The sequence below is a fragment of the Myotis brandtii genome, unplaced genomic scaffold (genome assembly GCF_000412655.1).
Source record: "Myotis brandtii unplaced genomic scaffold, ASM41265v1 scaffold1289, whole genome shotgun sequence".
NCBI lineage: Eukaryota > Metazoa > Chordata > Mammalia > Chiroptera > Vespertilionidae > Myotis > Myotis brandtii.
In genome coordinates this window covers 251,372-270,644 of record NW_005354543.1, presented here as the reverse complement: position 1 = coordinate 270,644, position 19,273 = coordinate 251,372, and the positions used below count along the sequence as shown (strand labels likewise).

General features: G+C 39.9%; 1 protein-coding gene and 1 pseudogene across 1 annotated transcript in view; both read left to right on the top strand.

Moving 5' to 3' along the window:
• The window catches only part of LOC102250485, a 297,308-nt pseudogene extending 282,655 nt beyond the window's left edge, over positions 1 to 14,653 (top strand).
• The window catches only part of LOC102252255 (zinc finger protein 420-like), a 254,464-nt gene that overhangs the window by 218,025 nt on the left and 17,166 nt on the right, over positions 1 to 19,273 (top strand). Inside the window, exons 12-13 of the mRNA XM_014534314.1 lie at positions 4,115 to 4,224; positions 11,235 to 11,308. Coding sequence (XP_014389800.1) covers positions 4,115 to 4,224; positions 11,235 to 11,308 — 184 coding nt within the window. The remainder of the gene's footprint in view (positions 1 to 4,114; positions 4,225 to 11,234; positions 11,309 to 19,273) is intronic.

The following is a 19,273-nucleotide window of genomic DNA, read 5'->3' as shown; positions in this document are numbered from 1 at the left end:
CTTTGACTTGATTCTTGGGATCCTCTAGTCTGCTGTTGGATCTCTGTATATTATTTTTAATTTAAGTCAGTGTATGTTTAATTTCTGACTGGTTCTTTTCCATTTTTTGGCATTCTCATTAAGATCCTTGAAGTCTCACTGAGTTCCTCGGAGGTTCGTTGAAGGTTCTTGAGTAGCCTTATAACTGTGGTTTTGAACTCTATGTCCTCCATTAGTTTTCTTTCCTCCATTTCTTTCATTTGTGACATGTTTCTCTGTCTCCGCATTTTTGGCTGACTGCGAGAACCCTCTGAGTCTACAGTGAAAGAACTGCTGTGCTGGAGACACCCTTATGGGGTAGAACTTGCTTCAGTGGGGCTTTGGTGCTCACTGAGTCTGCTTCTTGAGTGTGTCCCTTATGGATGTGAGGAGTTGAAATTTGGTATCTGGCCAGGGTACCCTGGATCCTGGATCTCCTAGTCAACCACTGTGTGAGTCCACCTAGCAGGAGCTACAGTGATATCAACAGATTTCTCCTCTTTGTTTGGGGTTTGGAAGTTTTGGAGCTTTCTGACCCAGCTGCAGTTTGTTCGGTTATGCTGCAAAAGTGCAGGTGATTCCTTTGTGTTGCTGGGCACAGCTTGGGTAGGGATGTAAATTGAGTAGGGCGGGGTCTCAGAGAATCACCAGGGCGGAGCAAACAGCAATGTCTGTCCTCAGTAGTCTCCGCGACTCCGCGTCTCTGCATCCCCCACAGCAACAATGATCCCTGCAAGCAGCTCTACGAGAAAGCCACCCTCCCTTTCTGACCCGCTGCAAGACAGTCCAGTTTCTCCTCATAGGAAACTGGGACCCCAGAGTCTCGCTATAAACGAGTTCAGTGCATTCGAGAGCTTGTATCCCCTTCCAATTGAAAAAAACCGCCCACCCAGGTGTAGCCGCCTCGCGCTCGCCTCCGTACCTCTGTTCTTGGCGCCTCTGCACCGCCTACCCGGTCTCAATGCGCTTTTTTCTTTCCTTCTAGTTGTAGAACTTTCACTCGGCCAGCTTTCCTGTGGTTCTTGATGATAGCTGTTTTGTTTTATAGTTGTAGTTTTAATATTGTTGTGGGGGCCAGCACGTACAGGTTTATACCTTATGCTGCCAACTTCTCTACCATGTCTTCTTGCCAGTGGACAAACTGGATTAGAAATAGGAGAATCTCTATCAAATCTAATTTTCTTTCACTTCAAATCTTCCTTTTCCTGTGTATTCCGCAGTTTCCTTGTGTGACAGTAGTTTAATGTGTCTATTTAACTCACAAAGTTTTTCAATAAGTTACTGCCCTTTGTGGCCTTAGAACATCGCCCATCTGTAGGAGAGTCTCCATTGTTACCCGATTTGTTCATCACTATCATCTTGTGATTCTCTCTTGTTCAGTTCCAAAGTTACCTGTGACTGTGTCATATGTGTTTTCATTTTCTGATTAGATCTTTGTCAGATTGTGGTTTTGTATTGTCAAGTGCTGATACAACATGCTGGAATGTTCTTCTTTGGTAATAAGTGAGTTACAGAAATACTGGGCACCTCATATTCAGGAAAACATTTTGTTCTTCCATTTAAGTTTACTTTAGGAAAAAGGAATGATTATGTTTTTCAGTATCTTTCCTTAGTATGTCTCTTAATCATGTTATACTTAACCTGAAATATTTAGTTTAATTTTTCATTTGTTTTGTATTGATTTAAGAGAAATAGAGAACAGTAAAGACAGAGGGGTGGGGAGAGAGAGGGAGGGAGAAAGAGATAAATATCAATTTGTTATCCCATTTCTCTATGCATTTATTGGTTGATTCTTTCATGTGCCCTGATTGCGGATCGAACACACAACCTTGCCAACCTTGGCATACTGCAACTATGCTCTAAACAACTGTGCTACCTGGCCGGGCTGAAATGTTTATTTTATTTATTTATTTAGATTTGAAATGTTTATTTTAAACATTAGTCATTCTCTGCACATTTTACAAATTTCTTATGGTTCTTTTTTTTTTTTTTAATATATTTTATTGACTTTACAGAGAGGAAGGGAGAGGGGTAGAGAGTTAGAAACATCGATGAGAGAGAAACATTGATTCAGCTGCCTCCTGCATACTCCCCACTGGGGATGTGCCCGTAACCAAGGTACATGCCCTTGACCAGAATCGAACCTGGGACCCTTCAGTCCGCAGGCCAATGCTTTTTGATGTTCTAATTGGATGTTAATATGCTTCCTTATATTCCAAATCTCTGATTTGATACTCTTCGTCATCTATTCTACTTTATTTGTTTATTTATTTTTTGTTAATCCTTACCCAAGGATATTGTTCCATTGATTTTTAGAGAGAGAGTGCCAGTATATTGGGGAGACAGAAAGAGAAACACTGATGTGAGAGAGACACATCGATTGGTTGCCTCCCATATGAGCTGACCAGGGCTGGGGTTCAAGCCTGCAACCGAGGTACATGCTCTTGCCCAGAATCGAACCCAGGATTCTTCATTCCTCGGGTGGATGCTCTATCCACTGAGCCAAACGGAATTGGGCATTCATCTACTCTACTCTAGATTTCCTGTAATGTTTAAATTTATTTCATTAATGGATTCTTCATTTCTGACTGATATGTTTAATGGTTTCCGTGTTCTTTTTTATTCTATTGAAGTTTTCGTGATGTTTCTTGAACATCATTATAACCATTGCTTTGAACTCTGTGTCTGGTAGTCTGCTTGCCTCCATTTCTTCTGGAGATTTCTCCTTTTCTTGTATTTGGGACCTGTTTTTTGTCTTTTCACTTGGCTGGGTCTTTGTGTTTGTCTCTGTGTATTAGGTAGAGCTGCACCATCTGCTTGACTTTGTAGCCTCGCTCGAGTAGGCATTCTGTAGGGCCCAGTGGCACGCCCTCCCGAGTCACTCCAGCTAGGTGCTCCAGGCCTGTGCTGTGTGTGGGTTGTGTTTTCTGTCCTGCAGTCGTGGAGCCTTGATTGTTGTTGGCATATTACTGAAGGGATCATCCCCTAGGCCAGTGATGGCGAACCTATGACACGCGAAATCATTTTTTGGGTTGATTTTTCTTGGTTAAATGGCATTTAAATATATAAAATAAATATCAAAAATATAAGTCTTTGTTTTACCATGGTTGCAAATATCAAAAAATTTCTATATGTGACACGGCACCAGAGTTAAGTTAGGGTTTTTCAAAATGCTGGCACGCCGAGCTCAAAAGGTTCGCCATCACTGCCCTAGGCAGATTGACTATGAGGACCAACTGCAACTTCAGAAGAAAAGCAGCAGTGCTTAGGTCAAGCCTCTTGAGTGTGGGGCTTGAGTGACCACCAAGTCTGCCCCGTGAGTGTGTCTCTCCTGGAGGTTGTTGGGTTGTTATCTGGCGGGGGCAGGGTGGGGGGAGGATGAAGCTATCTGACAAATGGACTGGCTATGGGGCCTTCCAGGAGGTGTGGGCCAAAGTCAGTCACCACATGTGTCTTTCTGGGGCCATTTGATACGAGCTATAGAGCGACCTGCAAATGGATATTTCTTTTTTCTTCTTAAATATGTTCTTATTGATATTAGAGAGAGAGGAAGGGAGAAGGATAGAGAGATAGAAACATCATTGATCAGCTGCCTCCTGCATGCCCCCCACTGGGGATCAAGCCCGAAACCCAGGCATGTGCCCTGACTGGGAATTGGACCAGCATCCTCTTGGTTCATGGGTCAATGCTCAACCACTGAGCGGCACCAGCTGGGCAATGGCTGCTGCTTGTGTTACCTTGGAGTTGCCCAGGAGAGGTCCAGCTGCCACCCAAAACTAGTTGCCACCAAAGCCAAGCCTCAAGCCACTTAAGTGTGACGTACGGGGCACATGAAAGCCAAGTGCTGCTTGTTTGAGGGATTTGGGGAACGTCTGAAGCATGAGAAAAAAGAGGCCATTTTTATGGAAAAGCCACTAAACCTAGCAAAGCAGCTTGGGCGGGTCCCCAAGTTGGGTAGGACAAGTTCTCTAGCAGTCAGTAGGTCAAAGCTACAGTGTTAACCAGGTTGATGGAGACCCATATGGTGCGCGCTTGCTGGTTTGTGGGAAGGTCTCAGAAATGAACAATGGACTCAAGCAGCACTTTTCTCTGACAGAAACCTGCCCTTCCAGCTGTGGACTGACGACAGACAGACAATTCAGTTTCTCCCTGTCTGTCCAGCTGATGATGCCCTGGTGCTAGAGCTCAGAGTGAATGAGTCCAAGAGTAAGTCCGTGTGCAGGCCCTTTAAGAGGAAATCCTGCCCTAGCCAGTTTGGTTTGACCAGTGGACTGCAAGGTCCCCAGTTTGATTCCGGTCAAGGGCACATGCCCGGGTTGCAGGCTCGATCCCCAGTGTGGGCGTGCAGAAAGCAGCCGATCAATGATTCTCTCTCATCATTGATGTTTCTATCTCTCTCTCCCTCCTCTCCCTTCCTCTCTGAAATCAATAAAAATATATTTAAAAATAATAAACATTAAAAAAAAAAAAAAGGAAATCCTGTGACTCCAGCATCCCTCAGTCTCACTCAGCCCCAGTGCACACAGGTTGAGTGTTTCCTTTGTTGTGATAGGTACCCCATGTTTAGTTTTTTGCATTTGTAGTTTTTGTTAATAAATGAGGGAAGTGAATGATAGTTCTCAACACATACCCGGAGGACATTCAAATATGAGTCAGCCTTATGTCTATTTCCATTAAAGTCATGTGCATGTTTGTCTACAACCCTTACCACTACTTTGCTCATAACTCACGTTGTTTCTTCTTCTGCTCAGGTGTTGGAGTATGGTTGCTTTTTCCTGTGTAGTTATGCACATAGGTTACATGTATTATAACCTATGTGTATTAGGCTACTTGACTTTGTAGCCTCGCTCAAGTAGGCATTCTGTAGGGCCCAGTGGCACGTGTTTCTCTTTCTGTCTCCCCCCTATATTTATGTAGGTTACAAATGTTTATTTATTATATGTGCACTTAATATTTGTTTTTATGGATGAATTTATATTCTCTTTATGTGAGATAAAAACTTGTTACCAACGAAGGTAGTTTTTGAAAAGTTTTATAATTCTGTCTCTTTTAGATGTTATTTTTTATTTTCAATTTTGGTAAAAAACGTGACTAGAGCTGGCCTGTGTGGTTCAGTTGGTTATATCGTCGTCTCCTACACTGAAAGGTCACCGGTTCAATTCCTGTTCAGGGCACGTACCTAGGTTTGGGCTCAGTCGTGGTTGCTGTGTATGTAGAAGGCAGAGGATCAATGCTTCTCTTTCACATTGATGTTTCTTGCTCTCCCTTCCTCTCTATAAAAATCAATAAGGATTTTAAAAAACATAATAACGTGATTAAAAATCTACCATCTTTACCATCTGTAGCTGTACAGTCCAGTGGTATTCAGTATACTCACCTTGTGCATTTGATTTCTCAAAACATTCATCTTTAATATGCATTAAAAAACTACTTCCTCATTTGTTTTAAAAGCAAGGCCCGTAACTCCCTTTTTTTTTTTTTGAGGTGAAGGACATTAGATTACTCACCTAAGGGAAACCCTACGGTTTCTTTCTCTTTGTCACTTGTGTGCTTCACTTAAAAAATGCCCTGAAGGTTTCTCTCTGTATATCAATTGATGATATCTACTTCTGTTTCATGGCAGAATCGTCTCCCATTGTACGTATATAGTAAACTTTCTTCATTAATTCAACTATGCATGAACCTTTGAGTAGTTTCCACCTATCACTGGCTTTTGTGAATAACATTAGAATGGACACAGATGTGCAAATGTCTCTTGTCATTTCTCTTGTAAATGTTCTTTTTTTATAAATACCTAGAAATGGGATGGCTGCATCATGGGATTATTCTGTTTGTAATTTTTTGACAAATGCTACTGTGTTTTTCATACTGTTGGCACCAATTGATGTTTCATTAAGCCATGTATAGGGTCCATTTTCTCAACAGTTTATAAAACACTTGATACACTTTGTTTTTTTAAAATTATTTTTTAAAGTATTACATATAGTATTCCATATGTCTCCTTTTCCCAACATTGACCTCTCCCTGGCCACCCCCATCCCCCTATACTTTGTTTCTTTGATCCTGGTCATCCTTATTCTTCTGAAGTGACATCTTGTATTGTTGGGTTTTTTTTTGTATTGTTGTTTTTTATGTAGGTTACAAATGTTTATTTATTATATGTGCATGAAAAAATGATAGGAAAATGCTGGTTGATGTGGTTCAGTGGTTAGGACATCCGCCCGCGCACCAAAGGGTCATGGGTTCAATCCCTGCCCCATTGGGGCATGTGTGGAGAGCTAGTAATCAGTTTCTTTCTCTCTCACTCTCCCCCTTCTGTCCCTCCATTCCACTTTCTTTAAAAATCAGTGGAGCCTGGCTGGCATAGCTCAGTGGTTGAGCGTCAACCCATGAACCAGGAGGTCATGGTTCGATTCCCAGTCTGGGCACATGCCCAGGTTGTGGGCTCGATCCCCAGAGTGGGGCATGTAGGAGGCAGCCGGTCAATGACCACTGTAATCATTGATGTTTCTATCCCTCTCTCCCTCTGCCTTCCTCTCTGAAGTCAATAAAACTATATTTAAAAATATGTAAACATAAAAAATCAGTGGAAAATCATCCTTGGGTAAGGATTACAACAACAACAACAGCAAAAAACGATAAGAAAGCTTCCCGGACCTGAGATCAGATACTTCAAAGAAAAAGTCTGTGATCGAGGAGCACTTTTAGCCAGGCCCGTGTTGCTCTTGCTCAGTGGTTGAGTGTCGACCTTATGAATGAGGAGGTTACAGTTCGATTCCTGGTTGGGGCACATGCAGTGTTGTGGGCTAGATCCTCAGTGTGGGGCATACAGGAGGCAGCCGATCGATGATTCTCTTTCATCATTGATGTTTCCATCCTTTCATCTCTGGAATCAATAAAAATATATTTTCAAAACAAAATAAAGATCACTTTTAGATGCACAGCAAAATGCTGTAGAGTTAATGACAATTCCCACATGCTCCCTGCATCACCTGCCCCTTCTGTATGTTTTTTACCAGTGGTACATTGATTATATATTGGAAGCTACATTGGCACATTATTATCACTCAGAGTTGTAGTTCACCTTAGGGTTCACTGCAGCTTTGTACACTGTAAAGATGAGGAAAAATTTATGATGGCACATTTCCAAAATGATAGTATACAGATTAGCTTCTAGGATCTAATGATTCTCTCTACTCTGCCTGTTCTTCCCTATTTTCCCTACACTCTAGTAACCATTGATTTGTTTACTGGGTTCTTCATTTTCTTTTCTGAAATGTCATAGTTATCTTATAATATGTCACCTTTTCAAATTGGATTCTTTATTTTTTGTATTGATTTTTTGAGAGAGGGAAACATCAATTTGTTGTCCCACTTATGTATACATTTATTTATGATGGATTTTCGTATGTGCCCTGATCCAAGATCGAATCCCCATCCATGGTATATTTGGGTGATGCTATAACCAATTCAGCTACCTGACCAGGTAGATTGGATTCTTTCACTTAATTCTATGTATCTAAGTTTCTATCCTATCTCTTCATGTTTTGATGTATTATTTATAGTGCTGAATAATTTTCTATTGTATATACCTCAGTTTAATTATCCATTCACTTGTTGACACACACCTTTGTTGCTTCAATTTTTTTTGAAATTATGAAGATGTTATAAAGAGCACCTTGTAGGCTTTTGTGTAGATACAGACAGTCCTGGGACTCAACGTACTTCGTTTCGTGGTTACGTTGCCATCTTCCATTTATTAAAAAAAGAAGTTCCGCTAGGAGAAACCAAGATGCCTTTGGATTCTTCTAGTATTTTTATGGTTTCCCGTCGTACATTTAAGTCCTTTATCCATTTTGAGTTTATTTTTGTGTATGGTGTAAGTTGGTGGTCTAGTTTCATTTTCTTGCATATATCTGTCCAATTTTCCCAACACCACTTATTGAAGAGACTATCTTGGCTCCATTGAATGTTCTTTCCTCCTTTGTCAAATATTAATTGAGCATATTGGTTCGGGCCGATTTCTGGGTTCTCTATTCTATTCCATTGATCTATATGCCTGTTCTTGTGCCAGTACCAGGCAGTTTTGAGAACAGTGGCTTTGTAATACATCTTGATATCTGGTATTGAGATCCCACCTACTTTCTTCTTTCTCAGGATCGCTGCAGCTATTCGGGGTCTTTTTTTTATTACAATGAATTTTTGGAGAGTTCGTTCTAGGTCTGTGAAATATGCCGTTGGTATTTTAATGGGAAGTGCGTTGAATTTATAGATTGCTTTGGGCAGTATGGACATTTTAATGATGTTGATTCTACCAATCCAAGAACATGGTATGTTCTTCCATCTCTTTATGTCTTCCTCTATCTCTTTTTTCAACGTCCTGTAGTTTTCTGAGTAGAGGTCTTTTACCTCTTTAGTTAAGTTTATTCCTAGGTAGCTTAATTTTTTTGGTGAGATGGTAAATGGGATTGCTTTTTTAGTCTCTCTTTCTGCAAGTTCACTATTGGTGTATAGAAATGCCATAGATTTCTTGGCGTTAATTCTGTATCCTGCTACATTGCCGAATTCTTTTATTAAGTCTAATAGTTTTTTGATGGAGTCTTTAGGGTTTTTTAAGTATAATATCATGTCATCTGCAAATAAGGACAGTTTTACTTCCTCTTTTCCAATTTGGATGCCTTTTATTTCTTCTTCTTGCCTAATTGCAATGGCTAATACTTCCAGTACTATGTCGAACAGGAGTGGTGAGAGTGGGCATCCCTGTCTTGTTCCTGTTTTTAGGGGAAATGGTGTTAGTTTTTGTCCATTGAGTATGATGTTGGCTGTGGGTTTGTCATATATGGCTTTTATTATGTTGAGGTATGATCCTTCTATTCCCACCTTGCTGAGAGTTTTTATCAAAAATGGGTGTTGAATTTTGTCAAATGCTTTTTCTGCATCAATTGATATGACTATGTGGTTTTTTTCCTTCAATTTGTTTATGTGATGTATCACGTTGATTGATTTGCGGATATTGTACCATCCTTGCATCCCTGGGATAAATCCTACTTGGTCATGGTGTATGATCTTTCTGATGTACTGCTGGATCCGATTTGCTAAGATTTTGTTGAGGATTTTGGCATCTATGTTCATGAGGGATATTGGCCTGTAATTCTCTTTCATTGTGTTGTCTTTACCTGGTTTTGGTATTAGGGTGATGCTGGCTTCATAGAATGAGCTTGGAAGTGTTCCTTCCTCTTGGATTTTTTGTAGTAGTCTGAGGAGGATAGGTTTTAGTTCTTCCTTGAATGTTTGGTAAAACTCCCCTGTGAAGCCGTCTGGTCCTGGGCTTTTGTTTGCTGGAAGCTTTCTGATGACTGCTTCAATTTCTTCCATAGTTATTGGCCTGTTGAGATTTTTAGATTCTTCCTGATTAAGTTTTGGAATGTTGTATTTTTCTAGAAATATGTCCATTTCCTCCAGGTTGTCTAGTTTGTTGGAGTAGAGTTGTTCATAGTATTTTTTAACAATCATTTGTATTTCTGTGGGGTCTGTTGTTATTTCGCCTCTATCATTTCTGATTTGGTTTATTTGGGTCCTCTCTCTTTGCTTTTTGGTGAGCCTGGCTAGAGGTTTGTCGATCTTGTTTATCCTTTCAAAGAACCAGCTCTTGGTTTCATTGATTTTCTGTATTGTTTTTTTGGTCTCTATGTCATTTATTTCTGCTCTAATCTTTATTATCTCCTTCCTTCTGCTCACTCTGGGCTTTTCTTGTTGCTCTCTTTCTAATTCTTTGAGCTGTAGATTTAGATGATTTACTACCATTTTTTCTTGTTTGTTGAGGTAGGCCTGTAGAGCTATAAACTTCCCTCTCAGGACTGCTTTCATTGTGTCCCAAAGGTTTTGGATTGTTGTGTTTTCATTGTCATTAGTTTCCAGGATGTTTTTAATTTCTTCTTTGATCTCATTGGTAACCCAATCAATATTTAATAACATGCTATTCAGCTTCCAAGTGTTTGAGTATTTTGGGTTGTTTTTATTGTAGTTTATTTCTAATATTATGCCATCGTGGTCTGAGAAGATGCTTGGTATGATTTCAACCTTCTTGAATTTGAGGAGGCTTTGTTTGTGACCCAATATGTGGTCTATTTTTGAATATGTCCTATGAGCACTTGAGTAGAATGTATATTCTGTGGCTTTGGGGTGAAGTGTTCTGAAGATGTCAATTAAGTCTATCTGATCTAGTGCATTATTTAGGATTGCTGTTTCTTTGCTGATTGTTTGTCTAGAGCAGGGGTGGGCAAACTTTTTGACTCGAGGGCCACAATGGGTTAAACTGGAGGACCGGAGGGCCGGAACAAAAGCATGGATGGAGTGTTTGTGTGAACTAATATAAATTCAAAGTAAACATCATTACATAAAAGGGTACGGGCTTTTTTTTTTTCATTTCAAATGGGCCGGATCCGGCCCGCGGGCCGTAGTTTGCCCACGGCTGCTCTATCCACTGAGCCAAACCGGTTTCGGCATTTTTTTCTTTCTTAAATACTTTTTAATTGATTTCAGAGAGGAAGAGAGAGAGAACAATAGAAACATCAATGATGAGAGAGAATTATTATTTATTTTTAATAGTTCTTTATTGTTGAAATTATTACATATGTCCCCCAGAGAGATAATTATTGATCCGCTGACTCCTGCACCCCGCACACTGGGGATTGAGCTCACAACCCGGGCATGTGCCCTGACCAGGAATCGAACTGTGACGCCCTGGTTCATAGGTTGATGCACAGCCGCTGAACCATGTGGGCCAGGCACCCACTTTTTCTTTTTAGCAGCCATTACAATGCATTCACCATGTACCAGTAATGCCATTATTTTAGCACTCTGTATCATGCAGAACAAAAACATGTTCTTCAAGATGCTACAAAACCACAAGATCATTGAACATATCCTGTACCGTCATCTCTATCTCCTCAGAGAAGAAACTGGGAAGTGGGAGTTTTCTTATAATACTGCCACAGTTTGCTAGGGTGTTTTGAAGTTTTGTTGAAAAATGTAAGCAACTTTTTAACCCTCTTTGATGTGACTTTTCCTTATTCTGCCTGTCTTGGTCTTGCTTTGAACATTTAACTTAATTTTGGAGTACTCAGACATGTAATTTGGTGAGTAATTGTTGGTAAATTCAGTGTGTATTTATTCCCCTGAATGTCCTAACTGAAACTGTATTTCATATCTTTCAGCTATCTTATCCGAAGACAACCAGGCCTTTTTTCAAAAGCCAAAAATAGGAGATTTATTCCCTAAAATAATACTGGTAAGATATGGAAGGTATGGCTTTGATAATGTACATTTAGTGAAAGCCTTGGAATTTGAGGAGGAGTGTAAGATGAGAAAAAATTATTTTAACATGGACAGGAGTAACCTGGTACAGTTATTCATAATAAAATCATTGTCAATTAATGATGTCAAAAATATTACACATTTGGTAATACTCCCAATTAAAATTAGTTATATTTGTTAATTAATGTGTTTCTAAATGTGAAGACCAAATATAATGTTTTTAATATTATACATTCTTGGAATGAAAATACTGGAAATCTAGGAATTTAATAAACTATGCTCTAAATATAAGAATTATTACAGTGTAGTGTGGGATTAAATTTTCAATCATTTCTAGAATATAGTGATTTACACTCATAGAAAGTTTAAATTCAATTAATTTGTTGACTTCTGTATTAAGGTATCATTATACTTCCATTGAGAAATGTTTTTTATACAAATGTCTATAATTTATATAAATTTAGGAATTTTTTTTAAATATGTCTTTATCAATTTAAGAGAGGGAGAAGAGAGAGAAATATCACTGATGAGAGAGAATCATTGACTGCCTGGTTGCCTGTTGCACACTCCCCACTGGGGATCAAGACCACAGCTCAGGCATGTACCCAGACCAGGAATCAAACTGTGACCTCCTGGTTCATGGTTTGTTACTCACCCCATGAAGTCACACCAGCATGGAAGGAGTGTTGTTGTTTTTTTTTATACATCATGTTTTAATAGTTATCACAGAATAGTTATTTGAAAGAGTACATGTTTAATGAAATTATAGCTGTCACTAAAGCCCTTTCCATCTTCAATGATTACCAGAATATATGCAATGAAGTCAGAAGTTACCAATGCAAGGAACATTGGAAAAATTTTAAACAAGGGTCAAATTCTAATATACACCAGAAAATTCAGCTTCCAGAGAACCATTATAATGGTGGAAAAGTCTTTGACCAAATGTCAAATCAAAGTATTCTTCAGTTTATTCATACTGTGGCAAAAACAAACAAACGAAAATGTGACAAACCTTGGAAACAATTTTCAAATCATACTGAACAAGATAATATTCATACCAGAGAGAAAGCTTACAAATTTAATCCGTGTACGAGACTCTTCAGTCAAATACTCAATCTAAATAAACTTAAGAAAATCCGTACTGGAGAAAAACATTATAAATGTAAAGAATGTGGTAAAACATTTAATTTCCTTTCAAATATTCGTGAACATGAGAGAATTCATACTGGAGAGAAGCCTTATAAATGTAGAGAATGTGGCAAAGCCTTCAGCCGGTCCTCAGCCTTTATTTATCATAAGAGAATTCATACCGGAGAGAAGCCTTATAAATGTAGAGAATGTGGCAAAGCCTTCAGGAGCTCCACAACCCTTTCTGGCCATCAGATAACTCATACTGCAGAGAAACCATATAAATGTGGAGAGTGTGGCAAAGCCTTCAAGAGGTCCTCAAAGTGTCGTCGTCATCAGAGTGTTCATACCAGAGAGAAGCCTTATAAATGTCGAGAATGTGGCAAAGCCTTCACTGAATCCTCAATCCTCATTCAACATCAGAGAGTTCATACTGGAGAGAGGCCTTATAAATGTAAAGAATGTGGCAAAGCCTTCAGTGCGGCATCAAGCTTTGCTTATCATCAGAGAGTGCACACTGGAGAGAAGCCCTATCAATGTGGAGAATGTGGCAAAGCCTTCAGTGCAACATCAAGCTTTGCTTATCATCAGAGAGTGCACACTGGAGAGAAGCCCTATAAATGTGGAGAATGTGGCAAAGCCTTCAGTGCGGCATCAACACTTACTTTTCATCAGAGAGTTCATACTGGAGAGAAGCCTTATAAATGTAGAGAGTGTGGCAAAGCCTTTACCAGCTCCTCATCTCTTACTTATCATCAGAGAGTTCATACTGGAGAGAAGCCTTATAAATGTAGAGAATGTGGCAAAGCCTTCAGGAGGCCCTCAAGGTGTAGTCTTCATCAGAGTAGTCACACTGGAGAGAACCCTTATCAATGTAGTGAATGTGGCAAATCTTTCAGTACCTCCTCAAACCTTAATCGACATCAGAAACTTCATACTGGAGAGAAGCCTTATAAATGTAGAGAATGTGGCAAAGCCTTCATTGTGGCAACAGACCTTACTTATCATCAGAGAGTTCATACTGGAGAGATGCCCTATAGATGTAGAGAATGTGGCAAAGCCTTCAACAGGTCCTCAACCCTTACTGAACATCAGAGAGTTCATACTGGAGAGAAGCCTTATGAATGCAGACAGTGTGGCAAAGCCTTTAGTAAGTTCTCAAATCTTAGTAAGCATCAGAGAGTTCACACTGGAGAGAAGCCTTATAAATGTAGAGAATGTGGCAAAGCCTTCAGTGGGGCAACAAATCTTACTTATCACCAGAGAGTTCATACTGGAGAGAAACCCTATAAATGTAGAGAATGTGGCAAAGCTTATAGTAGGTCCTCAGCTCTTACTTATCATCAGAGAGTTCATAATATAGAGAAGCCTTTTGAAATATAGAGAATGTGGCAAAGCCTTTAACCAGTGTTCTTGCCATATTGTACAGCAAAGTGTATATACCTGAGACAAGCCTTACAGTTACAAGGAGTGCCATTAGTTCCTTACCAGCAGTGAGAACTTAGCGCCATAGAAGTCATACTGGGATGAAGCCTTATGAATTTGAAAAATGTGGACAAGCCTTTAAAGATATTCGTGATTTACTGTACATGAGAGACTTTATAGTGGAGAGAAACTTTACAGATGTAAGGAGTGAGGCAAATCTTTTCCTTGTCAGTGTGATCTTATTGAACATCAGATAATTCATTGTGAAGAGAAGCCTTACAAATGTGAAGAAGTAGGCACATTTTTAAATGACCATTGGTTTCTTTCTCAACACGATACAATTCGTAAGGAGAGAAGACCTATAAGTATAATGAGTTTGCAAAGCTTTTAATCAGGAGTGGTGTCTCACTCAACAAAAAATAATGGAGTGAAACGTTACCAAAGCAGAATATGGCAAAGCTTTTAACCTGTACTCAAACTTACTAGTAATTGGAAGGAATCATTCTAAATAGAAACAGTAAAAATATAAAGAATTTGCCCAAAGATTTAACCAATGTTCCAATTTCATTGCGCATGATCAAATTATGCTTTAAAAATTGTAACAAAGGTGCCAAAGTATATATTCTCATTTATATGTTATTCAATATCTGATAATTATTGCTGGAGTGAAGCCCAGCAAATATAAAGAATGTGGTGTTTTAAGGGGTTTGGCTCTGTGGATACAGTGTTGCCCTACAGACTGAAGGGTCCTGGGTTCGGTTCCGGTCAAGGGTATGTACCTTGCTTGCGGGCACATCCCCAGTGGGGAGAGTGCAGGAGGCAGCTCATTGATGTTTCTTTCTCATCTATGTTTCTAACTTTCTATCCCTCTCCCTTCCTCTCTGTAAAAAAAAATCAATAAAATATATTTTTAAAACAAAATAATGTGGCAAACATTGTGGTTCACTTGGTACGTGAACCATATTTGAGATCAGAATTCATACTCGGGAGAAACAATTAAAATGTAAACAGGGTCCAGAAGACTTTATTCCACATTCATAATATATTCCTCACATTGAAATTTCTAGCAGAGGGAAACCCTAAAGCCAAAGAATTGGGAAATCCTATAGTTGGACCTGCAGTCTCAGTCAATATCAGGGATTGCAATTTGGCATTGTTCAGATTATTACAGTTGTTCCTCTTTTTTTCCCCCATAGCTCCCCTCCACCCAGTACCCACCCCACCCTCTGCCCTTCTGAGAATAGTCAGTCCACTCCCTTTCTATGCCCTGATTCTATTATATTCACCGGTTTATTCTGTTCATCAGATTATTTATTCACTTGATTTTTAGATTCATTTGTTGATAGATGTGTATTTGTTGTTCATAATTTGTATCTTTACCTTTTTCTTCTTCCTCCTCTTAAAGGATACCTTTCAGCATTTCATATAATACTGGTTTGGTGGTGATGAACTCCTTTAGCTTTTTCTTATCTGTGAAGCTCTTTATCTGACCTTCAATTCTGAATGATAGCTTTGCTGGATAAAGTATTCTTGGTTGTAGGTTCTTGGTATTCATCACTTTGAATATTTCTTGCCATTCCCTTCTGGCCTGCAAAGTTTCTGTTGAGAAATCAGCTGACAGTCGTATGGGTACTCCCTTGTAGGTAACTGATTTTCTTTCTCTTGCTGCTTTTAGGATTCTCTCTTTGTCTTTTGCTCTTGGCATTTTAATTATGATGTGTCTTGGTGTGGTCCTCTTTGGATTCCTTTTGTTTGGGGTTCTCTGCGCTTCCTGGACTTGGAAGTCTATTTCTTTCACCAGGTAGGGGAAGTTTTCTGTCATTATTTCTTCAAATAGGTTTTCAATATCTTGCCCTCTCTCTTCTTCTGGTACCCCTATAATTCTGATGTTGGTACGCTTGAAGTTGTCCCAGAGGCTCCTTACACTATCTTCGTATTTTTGGATTCTTTTTTCATTTTGCTTTTCCGGTTGGGTGTTTTTTGCTTCTTCGTATTTCAAATCTTTGACTTGATTCTTGCGATCCTCTGGTCTGCTGTTGGGAGTCTGTATAATATTCTTTATTTCAGTCAGTGTATGCTTAATTTCTAGTTGGTTCTTTATCACAACATCGAGGGTTTCACCAGTCTTCTTGAAGATCTCACTACATTTATTGGCGGTCTCACCAGTCTTCTTTAAGATCTCACTACATTTATCGGCGGCTTCTAGACAGTTCTTTAAAGACCTTAAAAGTGTGGTTTTGAACTCTATATCCAACAGTTTGCTTTCCTCCAATTCTGTCGTTTGTGTCCTGTTTCTTTGTCTCGGCATTTTTTATGCTTCGCTGTGTCGATAGAGTGCCTTTCTGTGCTAAGTGTCCCAATTACCTGAGGTAGACACTCTTGGTGCACCCCCTTGTGGGCTTTGTGCACAGTCTTGTTGTAGTTAAGCCTTGATTGTTGTAGTTATCACTGGGAGGAATTGACCTCCAGGCCAATTGGCTGTGAGAATTAGCTGTGTCTGCAGTGGGAGAACTTCTGTGCTGAAGACACCCTTATGGGGCAAGACTAGCTTCAATGGGGCTTTGGTGCTCACTGATTCTGCCCCCTGAGTGTGTCCCTTATTGATCTGAGGAGTTGTAATCTGGATGGTCCCAATCTGACCACTGGGTACACGGGCTCTTGGATCTCTTAGGAGTTGCTAATTTAGCCTCTTCCTGAGGCTACCCAGCAGGAGCTATGGAGAGATCTGCAGATTCTTTTTCTTTGTTTGGGATTTGGATGTGCCCAGATGAGGCCCAGCTGTGAAGCAATGCAAGCTGCTGTGGGGCCTTGTGCCTTCTTTTGGATGTTCTGGGTCTCTCTGACCCAGCTGCAGTTTTTTAGGTAATTTTAGATCTCAAAGGGCCAGCCCATTCATATGCAAAAGCCTCTGCTTGCAGCTTGGGTGGGGCAGGGTCTCAGGGAATCAATAGGGCAGAGCAAACAGCTATGGCTGGTCCTCAGCCCTGCTCGGAGAAGCCCCGGGTCTCAGTGTCCCGCGGTAATCGTTGCAAGCACCTCTGAGAGAAAGCCGCCATTGAGTTCCGCCCGCTGCCATACAGTCCAGTTTCTCCCCACATGAGTTTGGGTCCCCAGGGACTCGCTGGGAACTGGGAACTGGAGTTCAGAGCCGTGGGGAGCTTGAGACTCCCTCCCGATTGAAAAAGACACCGGCGTCCTCCATTGCCAGCCCTTTTGCCCGCGCCTCTGTACCTCTGCACTTTACTTCTGCACCTCCTTAGTCTCATTGTGGTTTTCTCTTTCCTTCTAGTTATAGAATTTCCACTCAGCCAGCCTTCCTAGATGATGTCCATTTTGTCTTTTAGTTGTATTTTTGAAGTGGTTGTGCAAGGCAGCAATTTCTGGTGTTTACCTATGCCACCATCTTGGTTTCTCCCCCAAACATAAGTAATTTTTAGTATTTATAAATATATTAAAAGAAGCAGTGTTTCCATAAGTATACTTACAGTGTTGTCTATTTTTTATTGACATTATTTGAGACATATTGAAAGGGAAATATGAATGTGATTCTGCTCCCATATCACTGATGCTACCATGTTTTATTCCTGGTGTATGTGTGAAATCATGTGGTTGTTACTGCCATAAAGACTCGTGAGTTATTGTATATTACATGGGTTTCACTAACGTATACTTTTCCATGGCATATTGTATATATTGTAAGGCACACTGCTTGAAGACCATCTAAATGGAGATTGTGGTTGACTTAGAATTTTGTTTTATGTGATCACGAAGGGCATTATAAATTTCGACTAAATTTGCCAATTACTCTTTCAGGAAAATATGGTGGCAGTTCATTAAAATCCTGATGTTTCTTCATAGTAGCCATAGGTAGAAGTGATGCACATTGGTTGATGTGGTGAAATAAAGAAGATATGAGGCATATCTGAGAAGGTATATAGACCACTCATCCCTACGTGCATAAAATTATTGTATGTCCATGTTTTCTAAATGATTAGCCTCCATTCAAAAGACCAAATGAAGCACAGTTATTACATTATTATATCAGAATGCCACGACCTTCCCGGCGAATTCAGGATGGCTTGTAGGAGGGTCGACAACACAATAAATACATTATACAAAAAATATAAATTTATCCACAACCATCATCCGGTGGGAATGTGCTTCAACAGGGCAACACACCCATTCTTTTTATAGGCCTGACCCAGAAGAGGCACATAACATTTCCACTGACATCCCATTTGCCAGAACTTTGTCATACCTGGCTGTAATGGAAGCCGGGAAATGTAGTCTTCGCCTAGGACCGTGGTGGGCAAACTGGCTCGCGAGCCACATGCGGCTCTTTGGCCCCTTGTGTGTGGCTCTTCCCAAGCCTTAGGAGTACCCTAATTAAGTTAATAACAATGTACCTACCTATATAGTTTAAGTTTAAAAAATTTGGCTCTCAAAAGAAATTTCACGTACTGGTCCCCAGCTTGGCCCTGCCCTGGGGGAGCGCCCGGTCTGGTCTGTCTGGGTCAGGAGGGCGGGTGGCCAGGCCCAGGCAAAAAAAAAGAAATTTCAATCGTTGTACTATTGATATTTGGCTTTGTTGACTAATGAGTTTGCCGACCACTGGCCTAGGAGATGTGTCCAGCCAAAAATCAGGTGTTCCGTTATTAAAGGAAGGAGGGGGAAATGAAAATCTGTCTCTGAATCAGATTCCCTCATAAAAATACTGATTTCTTGTTTTATTTGATAAAATTACTACTTGCTCCTTGACTTAAGACAGTTATTGGCCTTCAATATAAAGAAGGAAATTATGATACCTGCTGCCCATGTAATTATAAACACCTCTGTAAAGTCTGTAATTTAAAGTCTGCTCTGTAATAAAATTGACAGTTTGTATCCCATTATTCAACTCTAAAAAAAAATAACATGAATTTAGAAGGCATTTGGAGGGCCAGGTGGAATCACTTTCATGAAGAAGAACACAGAGACTGGGTCCTGCCTGCTTTTAATTCACTTTGAATACACATTTGCCCTTTAGCAATGCATACAGGCAGATCAAAGGTAAAATCAGGTATACAGTGTAAAGATGATCAGGTCAGGAAATTGCCTGGAACCATTGCAATCACAGCTGGGCAAACTTGTGCTGATATTCAGCCCTGCTGAAGTCCATTGGCCTTCCAATGTCTCTTTTGCACTTTTATGCTAAGTGCTGTTTGCTTTAGCCTCCAGCTTCAGAAGATTAGTAATATATCTTAAGTGTTTGTAATGTGCATTTTGACAAATGGTTGCACTTACGGTGTTGGTTTTCATATGTTAGAGTATGGGTGAACTTACAATTTCCTTTTTTAAAAATATATATTTATTGCTTAAAGTATTACAAAGTATTACATATATATCT